Raw genomic sequence first — 17,668 nt, 5'->3', positions numbered from 1 at the left:
CCACGACCTCTATGATAAATGCAGATGCCTACTGTGCCTAATGGTAAATCCGGCCCTGTTTGTACCCATTGTCTAGCCACACTTAGGGAATCACCCATCTTTTAACTAAACAGCACTTATATCTCTTTAGTGGCATGATTATAACTCAGCAGCTTTCACAGACTGGTCTTTTAAGGCAGGAAAACTATTATCAATGATGTTCTTTATGAAATCATCAGTTCAAATATTGATTTATTTTGCATTTATATTAGTCTTTATTTAACCTCCGTGAACATGGAGGAACCTTTGATCCAACTTTCATGTCTCTAAAAACCCCTGCTAATAATTGCTATATCTGCAGCTCGCAGTACATTAGCATGGAAGGTAGAGGGTAGAATGTTCCTTACACTGGTGCTTAGTGGGAAGAATATCCCGCTTACATATAGTTATAAAGGTCATTGGTGCCAGTAGTTACTTATCTTAGAGGCAGAAAATACCCAATGCTCAAGGAACTCCTAGCAACCTCTGGAGACACCCTACGATTCAATGAAACTGTGATTGAATATCCTTAGGTACACTAGGGTTCACAGAACTTTGAGTAATATCTATTTTGTTGCTGCTGTCAAAAGAGAACTGCAGACAGAAATGTTTACTGTTATGTACAGTGATTTGCATAATTCTGGCACATACATGGCATCCTATGTGTACCATGGTACCATGCAAATGTCAACATTTTCTATATGGCACCACTGATATTTAAAAAAATCTTTACAGCCGTAATGGAACATGCCATAATAAATAAATTTGGACTTTTCAGTGAGAATACACAGTATCATCTACAAGAAAGACTCTTTGATAAGACTCCCATTTCTGTACACATTTGTTGAATCTCCCTCTAGTGGCCATCTGTATGATCAGGCTGTGCATTCAGTATTTCTGCAGGTTACTGCTGAGATTACACATTACACCACATTGAGACTGTGTTGTTTTAGTTAAAAAGATACACTACACAAATAGACACATATTGAGAAAATATGCACTGCTACTTTCATGCTGCTGAGTGATTGAATATCCAGGTTTCAAAATGATGCAGGTAACAGTGTGTGAAAGAAAGAGCCAACGACTAAACAAGACAGGAAAACCACCACAGACTATAAATTGTATAACTATATAAGAATCCCAATCTCAGCCCCAAAGGCTGAGAGATTCCTTTGGCTTGATCCCTTTAAGGAGCAAAAATTCTTGGTTTATTTTATGAAATCAATGTGAACCAAAATATCACTGGTTTAAAAAATGTAATTGTCAGGGGCTTACCAGAATGATATTTGTCCTGAGCACAATTTGTTCTTAAAATAAACCTGTTATAAACCTGGCCATTTCAAATTAGGTATATACTGTATGGAAAAACTGTAAAAGCGGAGGTTATCTCCTTTAAAGACTGCAAAAACATTTAGTAGATTCAAAGATGTAAATTTTGACTTTTATACAAGAGTTGGCTATGCCTTTTCTCAACTCCTTGGCCTCACCATGGTAAGAAAAAATTACCCATCATATTAAAGAACCAAATAGTAGGGTAAAGCTCATTTTTTACAGGAGCAGCTGACATTGTCATATAACTTCAGCTGCCTGTAACTCTGGATTTGTTTGCTTATGTGTTTTTATCATATGCTCAGTTTGAATGGCTCAGATTTTAAACAAGTTAACATTATTCAGTCTTGCTTATGAGCAAAATTAAAAGTCCTCACTAATTCTATAGTATGATATTAAAATTGTTCACTTTGGGCTGATTTGTGTGTGCATTATACAGTATATAAAAATAAAGATTATCTTCATTCATTGCACTACATTACTTCTTACCAAACGTTTAAGACATTTTTTCTATAAAAAAAAGGATAAGATATATAACCAGCAAATAATACCTTTTGAACACCACTGCGCTGGAGCATTTTCCTTTGTCTTGGAAAGCAAATGGCTAACCAATGTCTGATGTTCTGCAGCCTTGAGGACCTTCTCTGAGCTACATTCTTGTCGTGCAGTAACTGAACGTTCAGACAATACTGGTGAATTATTGTCATATGGGGAAACATCACCACTGGAGGCTTTATTTGAGTCTGTAGAGGAGTGTCTTCCTTCAATGGAAAAAGAGCCTTCTGATCTTACCAATTCAGGACTCCTAGCAAGAATCAATACAAACAATAATGTTATTAAATATCTACATTATGTTAAAACAAGACATAATTATCTATCTATCTATCTATCTATCTATCTATCTATCTATCTAGTATATTTGGGGCACTTTTGGTTTCTGTGCATAGTAAGTGACTGTTCATAGTCAGCATTATCTGAAGCATCCTAATACAGCACTGTGCAGAGGTCTCAGTGGTTGGCACAGCTCTACCAGGGGAGACTTGTAATGTGTTTTTTTCTTTCAAAGTATTTATTGAAGATTTTAAGCATAAAAACAGTAAATAATCCAACATGCAGGAAAATAGCAGATCATGGGAGGAAAAAAATAGATAACCTGGTTACAACCACTAAATTCTGACAGTTTGGCATTATCCATACATTAAACTTGAATAGAACAGAAAAAATCAAAACATTTTTGAGTCTCAACTGTGGTTTAAGAGACAGCATGGTCATCAAAATGGACAAGTATCAGCTACAAAAACCAACACCACGATCTACATATTGTGCACATTTCTGAATATTACACAAGGAACAGAGAAAAAAGAAAGAGCCAGAGGATGGGGGGATACAATAGTGACTGCCATACGGAAAGACTATGACCATTAGAGTTCGATATGCACATAGTGAGCCCAAGAGCTCCAAACCTTTTCAACATAATGTTATTTTTAATATGTTATTTACCCTATTGTTATTATTATATGGTTATTGACCTAAGTCTGTTATTTTGTACTTCTTACAAAATAAGTTTTGTGTCTATGTCTACAGGTAGCTACATATGGGATACTGTGTTGTATTTGAAAAATAATAAGATGATGGAAAATCAATGAATATGACTATTGTAATGCTGGATTCATATGTAATGCTGTTTAGAAGCTTTTTAATAGTATCTGGATTGGGATTCTTCATGCATGTTTAGAACAGAGCATCCTTTACTTATCCTGTACATTTGATGTATACCCACAAAGTAGATAATATTATATGTGTGTGGGATGTCTTTGAGGCTTTAATCACAGTATAGTTTACCTTGGCATGCATTTTTAAAGAGAGAAGCTAAACAAATTTTTTTATCTTTGATTTTATGTTTTAGGCCCTCAGCCTCCAGATTGGACAATAAAGTAGTGGCAATACCCTGATAAGTCATCATCTCTGTTCACTTGTCTCCTTCAGTCAGCATGTACCTTGTTGGCACCTATGTATGCTTATTAGCTTATAATACTACCCCTCCTTCTCCCAGTCTGAGTGCTGCTGTAGCAAGGAAGACAGTATGTTGATATCAGAACAGATTTCAGATATCTATGCTATTTGTATGTAAAAAGTAATTTCATTTAATCTTTACCACTAGGGGACCGCCCCCTGATAGACCCCAGATTTCTCGAAAAAGAATATATGACATTGAAGTTATAGGGGATATTTGAATTCTCTGTGATAGCATTAAAAGTGATTAAAAAAATGAAAGGGACAGTGTACAAATAATTAAAAAAATCAAAATAACTATAAAAAAACAAGTACCCTTGACTTCCACGCGCGCGTGCACCTGTGTGCACAAGATTTGACCCCGTGCCAGTATATAAACAGCGATTGCACCATGCATGTGAGGTATCGTCATGAATGTCAGATCAAGGGCAGTAATTCTAGCACTAGACCTCCTCTGTAAGTGTAAAATTGGAGCTTGTAAAGGCTTTTAAAGCGTTGCCTATAGAAATTAAAAATGTATGCCGTTTGTCGCCATTGCATGAGGCATGCACAGTTTTAAAGTATGTCATGTTTGGTATCTATTTACTCAACATAGCATCATATTTTATAAGTTACCAAATAATTGCCCAATATATTGTGTTTGTGTGCATTAAAATTTAAAAATTTAATTTTTTTTTTAAATTTGCGTTTGAAAAATTGCTGTGCGAGTACTATGTGACATAAAAAATTGTAGTACCCATCATTTTATTCACTGAACATGTGATTCATGTGAACAGAACGTGTCAGGAAAGGCTTGATCTTCAGGTGGTTAGAAGAGTGAGTGATGTGTGGCATAAACTTCTAATGCTGGGTATAAAAATGCCCCCTCCCAAAATGACCCCCTTTTGGAAAGTAGACACCCCAAGCTATTTGCTGAGAGGCATGTTGAGTCAATAGAATAATTTATTTTTTGTACAAGTTTTTGGAAAATTATTAAAAAATGTAATTTTTTACACAAAATTGGCATTTAAATAATTTATTGCTCATATATGCCATAGTATGAGGGTACCACATATGAGAGATTTTTTGACAGTCTAGCCAAGTACAGGACCCCAAAATCCAATAAGCACCTCCAGGCGTTTAAAGGGCTTTATTTCCTCATAACACTTCCACTACCTATCACCTACCTACTTCCGACTACCTATCACAGTTTCGGAGGCCCTGAAATGCCAAGATAGCACCAACACCCCCCGCCCAACCCCAAATGACCCCTTTTTGAAAGAGTATACACCCCGAGGAATTTGATAAGAGGCATGGTGAAAATTTTGCAGATCTCATTTGTTGCCACAAGTTTTTGGAAAATGAAGAAAGAAAACAAAAAGTTGTCATTGGATTTCAGGCTCCTGTATGTGGCTAGGCTCTCAAAAAGTCTCACACATGTGGTATCTCCATACTCAGTAGAAGTAGCTGAATGTATTTTGTGGTGTAATTCCACATATACCCATGGCTTGTGTAAGCAATATATTATTTAAGTGACAACTTTGTGAAAAAAAAAATTATGTTTTTGTCATTTTTCCAAAAACTTGTGGAAAAAAACATTTTTCATGGACTCAATAAACCTCTCAGAAAATAGCTTAGGGTGTCAACTTTCCAAAAAGGGGTCATTTGTGGGGTGTTTGTACTTTCCTGGTATGTTAGCATCTCAAGAAATGTGATAAGTCAGAAAATAAAAGCTGTGTAAATTCCATTATCTATACCATAGTTTGTAGACACTATAACTTTCACACAAAGCAATCAATACACACTTATTGGGAATTTTTTTTACCAAAAACATGTAGCAGAATACATTTTGGCCTAACGTTATGACAACATTTGAGTTTTGTGGATATATTTTATGACAGAAATGAAAAAATATCTTTTTTTTTCAAAATTTTCGGGTTTTTTTTTGCTTATAGCGCAAAAAAAAAAAAGCGCACAGGTGATCAAATACCACCAAAAAAAAGCTCTAATTGTGTGAAAAAAGGACATAAATTTAATTTATGTACAGCTTTGCATGACTGCACAATTGTCAATTACACTAGTGCAGTGCTGTATAGCAAAAAAAATGGCATAAATTGCAGTATCTATACCATAGTTTGTAGATATACACTCATTGGGATTTTTTTTTACCAAAGACATGTAGCAGAATACATTTTGGCCTAAATTTACAACTAACTTTGAGTTTACTATATATTTTTTATAGCCAAAAGTAAAAAATATAATTTTTTCAAAATTTTCTTTTTTTGTTTATAGCGCCAAAAATAAAAAGCGCACAGGTGATCAAATACCACCAAAAGAAAGCTCTATTTGTGTGAAATAAAATACATAAATTTAATTTATGTACAGAATTGCATGACCGCGCAATTACCAGTAGAAATATTGCAGCACCGAATAGCAAAAAAAGGCCTGGTCATTAAGGAGGGGAAATCATCTGGAGGGCAAGTGGTTAATGGAATACTCAGCTTTTAACCTCCCTGGCGGTATTCCCGAGTGTAGCTCGGGGTAAAGTTTCAGTACCACAAGCGGTAACTCCAAGCTGCACTCGGGCTTACCATGCGGCGCTGCTCCGGGATCCCTCGATCACTTACCTTGTTCTGCGCTCCCGCGATGTCCCTCCTGCAGTATCCTCGGCAATGTAATCCGGCGGATGTCGGCATCTGTCACCTGGGTTCCATCCCCTGCGAGCGTCGGGACGTACGGGGGACGGGACAGCGGGAAATTTGAAAATGACAAAAAGTGACATTCACTAAAATAACATAGTAAAACATTACTGTATCAAACCATTTCACATACATATTGTCCCTAGTGCTTTGTCCTGCGCCCTGCCTGCATTTTTACTGTTCTTTCTGCCTGGAAACTGAGAAACGTCCATGGCGTCCAAAAAGCGTCCCTTTAGGTCAAAAGCGGTTTTAGACCAGCTAGAGAACAGTGATAGTAAATTAGAACCACTTGCAGAATTGAGTGATAATGATTCGTGGGGAAATTCGTCATCAGACACTGAAAACGATTTTGCGACTTTGCTCAGTGATGTGCGAACTTGGCGCTATATTTCAAATTTCAGTATTTTTGGTTTGATTATATTATTGAATTAAATTTATTATTATTATATTATTTTTTTTATGATTATTTATTCAATTATAATTTATGATTTAGTGTTTCAAGTTTTATCCTACCCGGGATGTTTACTAGACTCTTGTTAGGACAGATTTCAGTGAGTTATTCCTAAAAATTACAGGCCTAAAATGAAAAAAAAACATATTTCCATGCAAAAAAATGTACCGCTTTGAGCACAGAAATACTGACATAATCAGACCGCTAGGGAGGTTAAAAAAAAAAATCTGCCTGGAGTATGAGTTAAGCATACACACTGCCCTATCATTGTATTTATTTAGTGCACTGCACACTGGCACAGGTATTTAGTACACTGCACACTGGCACAGGTATTTAGTACACTGAACACTGGCACAGGTATTTATTACACTTCACACTGGCACAGGTATTTGTTACACTTCACACTGGCACAGGTATTTAGTACACTGCACACTGGCACAGGTATTTAGTACACTGCACACTGGCACAGGTATTTAGTACACTGCACACTGGCACAGGTATTTAGTACACTTCACACTGGCACAGGTATTTAGTACACTGCACACTGGCACAGGTATTTGTTACACTTCACACTGGCACAGGTATTTGTTACACTTCACACTGGCACAGGTATTTAGTACACTGCACGCTGGCACAGGTATTTAGTACACTGCACACTGGCACAGGTATTTAGTACACTGCACACTGGCACAGGTATTTAGTACACTGAACACTGGCACAGGTATTTGTTACACTTCACACTGGCACAGGTATTTAGTACACTGCACACTGGCACAGGTACAGTTCAAAACATGCTGCTCATGTTATGCCTAAATGTGTTTACACACTGAAGTGTGTTTCAAATACCTTGACCCTGAAAGGATCTATCAAATTCACATTACAAAGCAAGATGAATGCAATAAACACAATAAGCAGGGCAATTGCAGTTCAAGATGATACTCACATATCACAGAGCACAATACAAACATATTATCAAAACAGCTGTGTTTATTATGCCTTTTCATGTGTCTGATAACTGCAAGATAAACACTCCAGTATGTATGTGTTTTTTATGATGTCTTTTCATCAGGTTCATCCAATACCCACAGCTAGCCACTAGGGGTCAGGAAAGACCCTCTGTTTAGGTTTCAAGCCCTAGAAATTCAGTGTTCATTATAATCATTTCAGTGTCCTGAACATGAACTGCGTCGTTGCCTACCTGTACCAAATGCCCACACTAAATTACATTTTAAAATAAAGGGAGAAATCTGGTTGCTGTGAATGACTCCCCTACCCCAGGACCCCTATCAACTCAGAAGTATGAAGGGCATCTCATTAGCAGAAATGTTTTCCTTATAGGCAAAAGAAATATCTTTTGTTAATTTAAGAAAACATGTTTGTGAATATAATGAAGCTATTTATCTATTAAGAAATCACTGTTAACGCAAAAAAAAAAAAAGTTGTACACTGGTCAGCAGGAAGTGAAGCATTATTAAACTATTCATTTAATTTCAATTGCTAAAGATAAACACTGCTTTAAGGAGAGGTGTGTTACACAATTTTATTGGAATTGGAGAAAAGAGGAATCATGGTCCGCAATCACCGCTAATTGCTTTCAGAATATGGAGTGGAATGCAGCAAAAAAAAAAAAAAAAACAGCTGATAAATGTTTGAAGACGTGGGCTACACGTTTCAAGCAAAAAAGTTACAGGTATCTGAAGAATGCCGATCTAATTAAAGAGCACTTGTATTGACATATAAAAAATATATTGTAAAAGAATTGAGTAGGAGATAGAAAGCACATCCCTTTGTTTTTTTCCAGTTATGATGAAGAAAGCGTACTCTGAAAGGAAGAAATTAGGGAAACCAGTGAGAGAACAATAAGGGGTGACTTTGCTGACCTCCTAAAAATGGCAGGTCCCTGGCAGTGTCTGGTTTCAAGAGTTTATGGGGTTTATTTACTAAAGGCAAATAGACTGTGAACTTTGCAAAGTGCAGTTGTACTCTGCAAGAGCAGTTGCCCCAGAGCTTAGTAAATGAGCAGAAGCTCTGTTGACATTCATCATCCATTTATGTGCAAGAAAAAATGCTTTTTATTTATACTTTCCTTGCATGTGAACGGGTATTCTTTGCAAGCTTTTCCTCATTTTCTAAACTCTGGAGCAACTGCACTTGCAGAATGCAACTGTACTTTGCAAAGTGCAGAGTCTCTTTGCCTTTAGAAAATCAACCCCTATGAGCCTGGACCCCTTCAATAGACCCCTGTTCATCAGGGCCTGGGAAGCAGGGTGGCAAATCAGTCCCCGAGACAGAAAATCCTGATAACCTGGGAGGGCACAGAGAGACTATGCCAGGAGCCTGACAAGTTCCAAATACAATGTCTTCCTGGACCAGCTGTCCTAATAGCTTTGTTTACAAACATCCTAAAAGGTAAGCTGCATAACCCAATGCATGGTGTTTGCATGTTCTGCATGTTTATGTAAGCACAGCCCATACCCTCATACAGCTAATGTACAGCCATTCATTTCTATAGGTGGCTGTATGCTGCTGCTGGGCATGGAAATAGACCTGCAATTTACAGTGCTCAGCATAAATACAGTACACCCGTTGAAAAGTAAAATTTTATCAATATCTCAATGAACACACAAAAAATTTCCAAAATTTTTACAAAACTGAGTTTTCATAGAACATTTGTTTAGCTCATTACATGAAAGTAAGAATAATAATATAACTTAGATTACAAAATCTTCAGTTTTACTCAAATTAGTTGATGTAAAATTAATACACCCCACAACAAAAACTACTACCTCTAGTATTTTGTATGACCTCCATGATTTGTAAGGACAGCACCAAGTCTTCTAGGCATGGAATGAACAAGTTGGTGACATATTGCAATATCTATCTTTTTCCATTCTTCAAGAACGACCTCTTTTAGAGCCTGGATGCTGGATGGAGAGTGATGCTCAACTTGTCTCTTCAGAATTCCCCATAGGTGTTCGATTGGGTTCAGATCAGGAGACATACTTGGCCACTGAATCACTTTCACCCTGTTCTTCAGAAATGCAACAGTGGCCTTAGATGTGTATTTTGGATCATTGTCATGGTGGAAAAGTGCAAGATGACCAAGGGCACGGAGTGATGGTAGCATCTTCTCTTTCAATATAGAGCAGTACATCTGTGAATTCATGATACCATCATCGAAATGCAACTCCTCCACGCCAGCAGCATTCATGCAGTCCCACAGAAGGACACTGCCACCACCATGTTTCACTGTAGGCACCGTGCATCTTTCTTTGTACTCCTCAGCTTTTTCGACGCCATACAGCTTTGAAGCCATCAGTTCCAAAAAACATTTATCTTGGTCTCATCACTCCAGAGTACAGAGTCTCCAGTAGTCTTCTTCTTTTTCAGCATGGGCCCTGGCAAATTCTAGGTGAGCTTCTTTGTGCATTTAGGAGAGGCTTCCTCCGTGGATGATACCCATGCATGCCATTCATTTGCAATGTATGCCATTTTGTGTCACGGGAAACAATCACCCCAGTTTGGCTTTCTACTTCTTTAGCTAATTGCAGTGAACTTGCATGGCGATTTTCTTCAACCCTTCTCATCAGAAGACGCTCCTGTCTAGGTGTTAACTTCCGTGGGTGGCCTGGACATCTCTGTGAGATGGTTGCAGTTCCATCTTTGTTAAAATTGTTTATCACTTTTGCTACAATATTCTGACTGATAGGTAAAGCTTTGCTGATCTTCTTGCAGCCTTCACCTTTCTTCTGTAAAGAAATTATTTTCTCAGGCCTTGTGACATTTCTCCTCCATGGGGTGCCATTGCTGACAGCATGAAATAAGAAGGGGTTTTCTTTGTTAAGTAACACCCCTTTATAAGCAACTGTCTGCAGGGACACCTGTTTAATGAATAATTAGACTCACCTATAATTGCATTTTTTTCCATTAGAATTTTGTTGTCTAAAATTAGTTTTGCATTTTTGCAACATTGTCTTTAGAGATGAGTGAATTTTTCAAAAATTTGATTCAGCTGATTCGCCGAATTTGAGGAAGAATTTCGATTCGATGCGAATTTATTCGCTACGAATTTAACTTATAAAAAGGGTTTCTAGGCTTCAGAGAGCCTTTAAATTAGTGCAGAACACTGTACCTTTAATTTAAATGCCCTTGGAGATGAGGAAGGAGAAGGAGAAGGATGAGAAGAAGGAGAAGGATGAGAAGAAGGATGAGAAGAAGGAGAAGGATGAGAAGAAGGAGAAGGAGAAGGATGAGAAGAAGGAGAAGGAGAAGGATGAGAAGAAGGAGAAGGAGAAGGATGAGAAGAAGGAGAAGGAGAAGGATCAGAAGAAGGAGAAGGATGAGAAGAAGGAGAAGGATGAGAAGAAGGAGAAGGATGAGAAGAAGGATGAGAAGAAGGAGAAGGATGAGAAGAAGGAGAAGGATGAGAAGAAGGATGAGAAGAAGGAGAAGGATGAGAAGAAGGATGAGAAGAAGGAGAAGGATGAGAAGAAGAAGGATGAGAAGAAGAAGAAGGATGAGAAGAAGGAGAAGGATGAGAAGAAGAAGAAGGATGAGAAGAAGAAGAAGGATGAGAAGAAGAAGAAGGATGAGAAGAAGGAGAAGGATGAGAAGAAGAAGAAGGATGAGAAGAAGAAGAAGGATGAGAAGAAGGAGAAGGATGAGAAGAAGAAGAAGGATGAGAAGAAGGAGAAGGATGAGAAGAAGAAGAAGGATGAGAAGAAGAAGAAGGATGAGAAGAAGGAGAAGGATGAGAAGAAGAAGAAGGATGAGAAGAAGGAGAATTCCAAGCCGGCAAAAAGTGTATCTGCAGAGCTCCGCTATTTCTTAGCGGAGCTCTGCAGATACACTTAGCGGAGCTCTGCAGATACACTTTTTGCCGGCTTGGAATTCTTCTTATTTTCATCCTACTTCTTCTTCTTCTTCTTCTTCATCCTCATCCTCAGAAGAAGAGGATGAGGAAGAAGAAGAAGTAGGATGAAAATAAGAAGAATTCCAAGCCGGCAAAAAGTGTATCTGCAGAGCTCCTCTATTCTGCAGATACACTTAGAGGAGCTCTGCAGATACACTTTTTGCCGGCTTGGAATTCTTCTTATTTTCATCCTACTTCTTCTTCTTCTTCTTCATCCTCATCCTCAGAAGAAGAAGAAGAGGATGAGGATGAGGATGAAGAAGAAGAAGAAGAAGAAGTAGGATGAAAATAAGAATTCCAAGCCGGCAAAAAGTGTATCTGCAGAGCTCCGCTAAGTGTATCTGCAGAGCTCCGCTATTTCTGACAGTTCTCTGACATTCACTCCATACAGCGGTTGAAACATTGTATCTATTTGTTTCCATTTATGGAAACAAATAGATACAATGTTTCAACCGCTGTATGGAGTGAATGTCAGAAACTGTCAGAAATAGGCTATTTCTGACAGTTCTCTGACATTCACTCCTCAACCGCTGTATGGAGTATTGAATGTCAGAAATAGGCTATTTCTGACAGTTCTCTGACATTCACTCCTCAACCGCTGTATGGAGTATTGAATGTCAGAGAACTGTCAGAAATAGCCTATTTCTGACAGTTCTCTGACATTCACTCCATACAGCGGTTGAAACATTATTGAAACCGCTGTATGGAGTGAATGTCAGAGAACTGTCAGAAAATAGCGGAGCTCCGCTATTTCTGACAGTTCTCTGACATTCACTCCATACAGCGGTTGAAACATTGTATCTATTTGTTTCCATTTATGGAAACAAATAGATACAATGTTTCAACCGCTGTATGGAGTGAATGTCAGAGAACTGTCAGAAATAGGCTATTTCTGACAGTTCTCTGACATTCACTCCTCAACCGCTGTATGGAGTGAATGTCAGAGAACTGTCAGAAATAGCCTATTTCTGACAGTTCTATGACATTCACTCCATACAGCGGTTGAAACATTGTATCTATTTGTTTCCATAAATGGAAACAAATAGATACAATGTTTCAACCGCTGAGCTCTGCAGATACACTTAGCGGAGCTCTGCAGATACACTTAGCGGAGCTCTGCAGGTACACTTTTTGCCGGCTTGGAATTCTTCTTATTTTCATCCTACTTCTTCTTCTTCATCCTCATCCTCAGAAGAAGAAGAAGAGGATGAGGATGAAGAGGAAGAAGAAGAAGAAGTAGGATGAAAATAAGAAGAATTCCAAGCCGGCAAAAAGTGTATCTGCAGAGCTCCTCTATTCTGCAGATACACTTAGAGGAGCTCTGCAGATACACTTTTTGCCGGCTTGGAATTCTTCTTATTTTCATCCTACTTCTTCTTCTTCTTCATCCTCATCCTCATCCTCAGAAGAAGAGGATGAGGATGAGGATGAAGAAGAAGAAGAAGAAGTAGGATGAAAATAAGAAGAATTCCAAGCCGGCAAAAAGTGTATCTGCAGAGCTCCTCTAAGTGTATCTGCAGAATAGAGGAGCTCTGCAGATACACTTTTTGCCGGCTTGGAATTCTTCTTATTTTCATCCTACTTCTTCTTCCTCTTCATCCTCATCCTCTTCTTCTTCTTCTGAGGATGAGGATGAAGAAGAAGAAGAAGAAGTAGGATGAAAATAAGAAGAATTCCAAGCCGGCAAAAAGTGTATCTGCAGAGCTCCTCTATTCTGCAGATACACTTAGAGGAGCTCTGCAGATACACTTTTTGCCGGCTTGGAATTCTTCTTATTTTCATCCTACTTCTTCTTCTTCTTCTTCTTCTTCATCCTCATCCTCAGAAGAAGAAGAAGAGGATGAGGATGAAGAAGAAGAAGAAGAAGTAGGATGAAAATAAGAAGAATTCCAAGCCGGCAAAAAGTGTATCTGCAGAGCTCCTCTATTTCTGACAGTTCTATGTCAGAGAACTGTCAGAAATAGAGGAGCTCTGCAGATACACTTTTTGCCGGCTTGGAATTCTTCTTATTTTCATCCTACTTCTTCTTCTTCTTCATCCTCATTCTCTTCTTCTGAGGATGAGGATGAAGAAGAAGAAGAAGAAGTAGGATGAAAATAAGAAGAATTCCAAGCCGGCAAAAAGTGTATCTGCAGAGCTCCGCTAAGTGTATCTGCAGAGCTCCGCTATTTCTGACAGTTCTCTGACATTCACTCCATACAGCGGTTGAAACATTGCATCTATTTGTTTCCATAAATGGAAACAAATAGATACAATGTTTCAACCGCTGTATGGAGTGAATGTCAGAGAACTGTCAGAAATAGCGGAGCTCTGCAGATACACTTAGCGGAGCTCTGCAGATACACTTTTTGCCGGCTTGGAATTCTTATTTTAATCCTACTTCTTCTTCATCCTCATCCTCTTCTTCTTCTTCTGAGGATGAGGATGAAGAAGAAGAAGAAGAAGTAGGATGAAAATAAGAAGAATTCCAAGCCGGCAAAAAGTGTATCTGCAGAGCTCCTCTATTCTGCAGATACACTTAGAGGAGCTCTGCAGATACACTTTTTGCCGGCTTGGAATTCTTCTTATTTTCATCCTACTTCTTCTTCATCCTCATCCTCAGAAGAAGAAGAAGAGGATGAGGATGAAGAAGAAGAAGTAGGATGAAAATAAGAAGAATTCCAAGCCGGCAAAAAGTGTATCTGCAGAGCTCCTCTATTTCTGACAGTTCTATGTCAGAGAACTGTCAGAAATAGAGGAGCTCTGCAGATACACTTTTTGCCGGCTTGGAATTCTTCTTATTTTCATCCTACTTCTTCTTCTTCTTCATCCTCATCCTCTTCTTCCGAGGATGAGGATGAAGAAGAAGTAGGATGAAAATAAGAAGAATTCCAAACCGGCAAAAAGTGTATCTGCAGAGCTCCTCTAAGTGTATCTGCAGAATAGAGGAGCTCTGCAGATACACTTTTTGCCGGCTTGGAATTCTTCTTATTTTCATCCTACTTCTTCTTCTTCTTCATCCTCATCCTCAGAAGAAGAAGAAGAGGATGAGGATGAAGAAGAAGTAGGATGAAAAGAAGAATGAAAAGAAGAAGAAGAATGAAAAGAAGAAGAAGAAGAATGAAAAGAAGAATGAGAAGAATGAAAAGATTCTTCTGCTTCTTCTTTTCATTCTTCTTCTTCTTTTCATTCTTCTTCTTTTCATTCTTCTTTTCATTCTTCTTTTCATTCTTCTCATTCTTCTTTTCATTCTTCTCATTCTTCTTCTCATTCTTCTTCTCATTCTTCTTTTCATTCTTCTTCTTCTTTTCATTCTTCTTCTCATTCTTCTTTTCATTCTTCTTCTCATTCTTCTTTTCATTCTTCTTCTCATTCTTCTTTTCATTCTTCTTTTCATTCATTCTTCTTCTTCTTTTCATTCTTCTTCTTCTTCTTTTCATTCTTCTTTTCATTCTTCTTTTCATTCTTCTTCTCATTCTTCTTTTCATTCTGCTTCTTTTCATTCTTCTTTTCATTCTTCTCATTCTTCTTTTCATTCTTCTTTTCATTCTTCTTCTCATTCTTCTCATTCTTCTCATTCTTCTTTTCATTCTTCTTTTCATTCTTCTTCTCATTCTTCTTTTCATGAAGAAGAAAAGAAGAATGAGAAGAATGAAAAGAAGAATGAAAAGAAGAAGAATGAAAAGAAGAATGAGAAGAAGAATGAAAAGAAGAATGAAAAGAAGAATGAGAAGAATGAAAAGAAGAATGAGAAGAATGAAAAGAAGAATGAAAAGAAGAAGAAGAAGAATGAAAAGAAGAATGAAAAGAAGAAGAAGAATGAAAAGAAGAAGAATGAAAAGAAGAATGAAAAGGAGAAGAAGAATGAAAAGAAGAAGAAGAAGAATGAAAAGAAGAATGAAAAGAAGAATGAGAAGAATGAAAAGATTCTTCTTCTTCTTCTTTTCATTCTTCTTCTTCTTTTCATTCTTCTTTTCATTCTTCTCATTCTTCTTTTCATTCTTCTCATTCTTCTTCTCATTCTTCTTTTCATTCTTCTTCTCATTCTTCTTTTCATTCTTCTTCTTTTCATTCTTCTTTTCATTCTTCTCATTCTTCTTTTCATTCTTCTTTTCATTCTTCTTCTTCTTTTCATTCTTCTTTTCATTCTTCTTCTCATTCTTCTTTTCATGAAGAAGAAAAGAAGAATGAAAAGAATGAAAAGAAGAAGAATGAAAAGAAGAATGAGAAGAAGAATGAAAAGAAGAATGAAAAGAAGAATGAGAAGAATGAAAAGAAGAATGAAAAGAAGAAGAAGAAGAATGAAAAGAAGAATGAAAAGAAGAAGAAGAAGAATGAAAAGAAGAAGAAGAAGAAGAATGAAAAGAAGAATGAAAAGAAGAAGAAGAATGAAAAGAAGAAGAAGAAGAATGAAAAGAAGAATGAGAAGAATGAAAAGAAGAAGAAGAAGAATGAAAAGAAGAATGAAAAGAAGAAGAAGAATGAAAAGAAGAAGAAGAAGAAGAATGAAAAGAAGAATGAGAAGAATGAAAAGAAGAATGAGAAGAATGAAAAGAAGAAGAAGAAGAATGAAAAGAAGAATGAAAAGAAGAAGAAGAATGAAAAGAAGAAGAATGAAAAGGAGAAGAAGAATGAAAAGAAGAAGAAGAAGAATGAAAAGAAGAATGAAAAGAAGAATGAGAAGAATGAAAAGATTCTTCTTCTTCTTCTTCTTTTCATTCTTCTTTTCATTCTTCTTCTTCTTTTCATTCTTCTTTTCATTCTTCTCATTCTTCTTTTCATTCTTCTCATTCTTCTTCTCATTCTTCTTTTCATTCTTCTTCTTTTCATTCTTCTTTTCATTCTTCTCATTCTTCTTTTCATTCTTCTTTTCATTCTTCTTCTTCTTTTCATTCTTCTTTTCATTCTTCTTCTCATTCTTCTTTTCATGAAGAAGAAAAGAAGAATGAAAAGAAGAAGAATGAAAAGAAGAATGAGAAGAAGAATGAAAAGAAGAATGAAAAGAAGAATGAGAAGAATGAAAAGAAGAATGAAAAGAAGAAGAAGAAGAATGAAAAGAAGAATGAAAAGAAGAAGAAGAAGAATGAAAAGAAGAAGAAGAAGAAGAATGAAAAGAAGAATGAAAAGAAGAAGAAGAATGAAAAGAAGAAGAAGAAGAATGAAAAGAAGAATGAGAAGAATGAAAAGAAGAAGAAGAAGAATGAAAAGAAGAATGAAAAGAAGAAGAAGAATGAAAAGAAGAAGAAGAAGAAGAATGAAAAGAAGAATGAAAAGAAGAAGAAGAATGAAAAGAAGAAGAAGAATGAAAAGAAGAATGAAAAGAAGAATGAGAAGAATGAAAAGATTCTTCTTCTTCTTCTTTTCATTCTTCTTTTCATTCTTCTTCTTCTTTTCATTCTTCTTCTTCTTCTTTTCATTCTTCTCATTCTTCTCATTCTTCTTCTCATTCTTCTTTTCATTCTTCTTCTCATTCTTCTTTTCATTCTTCTTCTTCTTTTCATTCTTCTTTTCATTCTTCTCATTCTTCTTTTCATTCTTCTTTTCATTCTTCTTCTCATTCTTCTTTTCATGAAGAAGAAAAGAAGAATGAGAAGAATGAAAAGAAGAATGAAAAGAAGAAGAAGAATGAAAAGAAGAATGAGAAGAAGAATGAAAAGAAGAATGAAAAGAAGAATGAGAAGAATGAAAAGAAGAATGAAAAGAAGAAGTATTCCAGTACAGCAAAAAGTGTATCTGCAGAGAGCTCCGCTATTTCTGACAGTTCTCTGACAGTTCCTTCACATGTACAGCGGTTGAAACATTGTATCTATTTATTTCCGAATAAAAACATCTGTATCCTAAATGGAAACAAATAGATACAATGTTTCAACCGCTGTACATGTGAAGGAACTGTCAGAGAACTGTCAGAAATAGCGGAGCTCTCTGCAGGGACACTTTTGCCGGCTGATCGGGAAAAATCCGATTCGCGCACCCGAATTATGCAAATATTCGGATTCGACGCGAATCGAATTCTTCCTGAAATTCAAAACGAATTCCACTTCGCCTGGTTCGATTCGCTCATCTCTAATTGTCTTGAATGAATTTGTTAGGAAAAATACTTTTTTGTGTGTGCAAATTAACAAATATTGTTTGCATTCAATGGTCCACATTTGTGGGAGTATTTTGTAGTATGGTGTCCCATAGAAAATGTTGATTCTAGATGGAAAGTAAAGGTTTTCTGACAAATCTGTTGGGGTGTACTCATTTATGCTGAGCACTGTATATTGGATATCTCAAACCGCCTGTGTG

At 36.8% G+C, this 17,668-nt stretch overlaps 1 protein-coding gene across 1 annotated transcript in view; it reads right to left on the bottom strand.

Moving 5' to 3' along the window:
* Positions 1 to 17,668, bottom strand: part of ARHGAP6 (Rho GTPase activating protein 6) — a 358,220-nt gene that overhangs the window by 15,304 nt on the left and 325,248 nt on the right. Inside the window, exon 11 of the mRNA XM_089653001.1 lies at positions 1,899 to 2,152. Within this exon, the coding sequence (XP_089509127.1) occupies positions 1,899 to 2,152 (254 nt within the window). The remainder of the gene's footprint in view (positions 1 to 1,898; positions 2,153 to 17,668) is intronic.

This window comes from Staurois parvus, unplaced genomic scaffold, assembly GCF_062004578.1.
Source record: "Staurois parvus isolate SC_StPar_1 unplaced genomic scaffold, SC_StPar_1.0 ptg000696l, whole genome shotgun sequence".
NCBI classification, from domain to species: domain Eukaryota; kingdom Metazoa; phylum Chordata; class Amphibia; order Anura; family Ranidae; genus Staurois; species Staurois parvus.
Note: the sequence above shows the minus strand (reverse complement) of the source record. Positions and strands in the feature narration are given on the sequence as shown.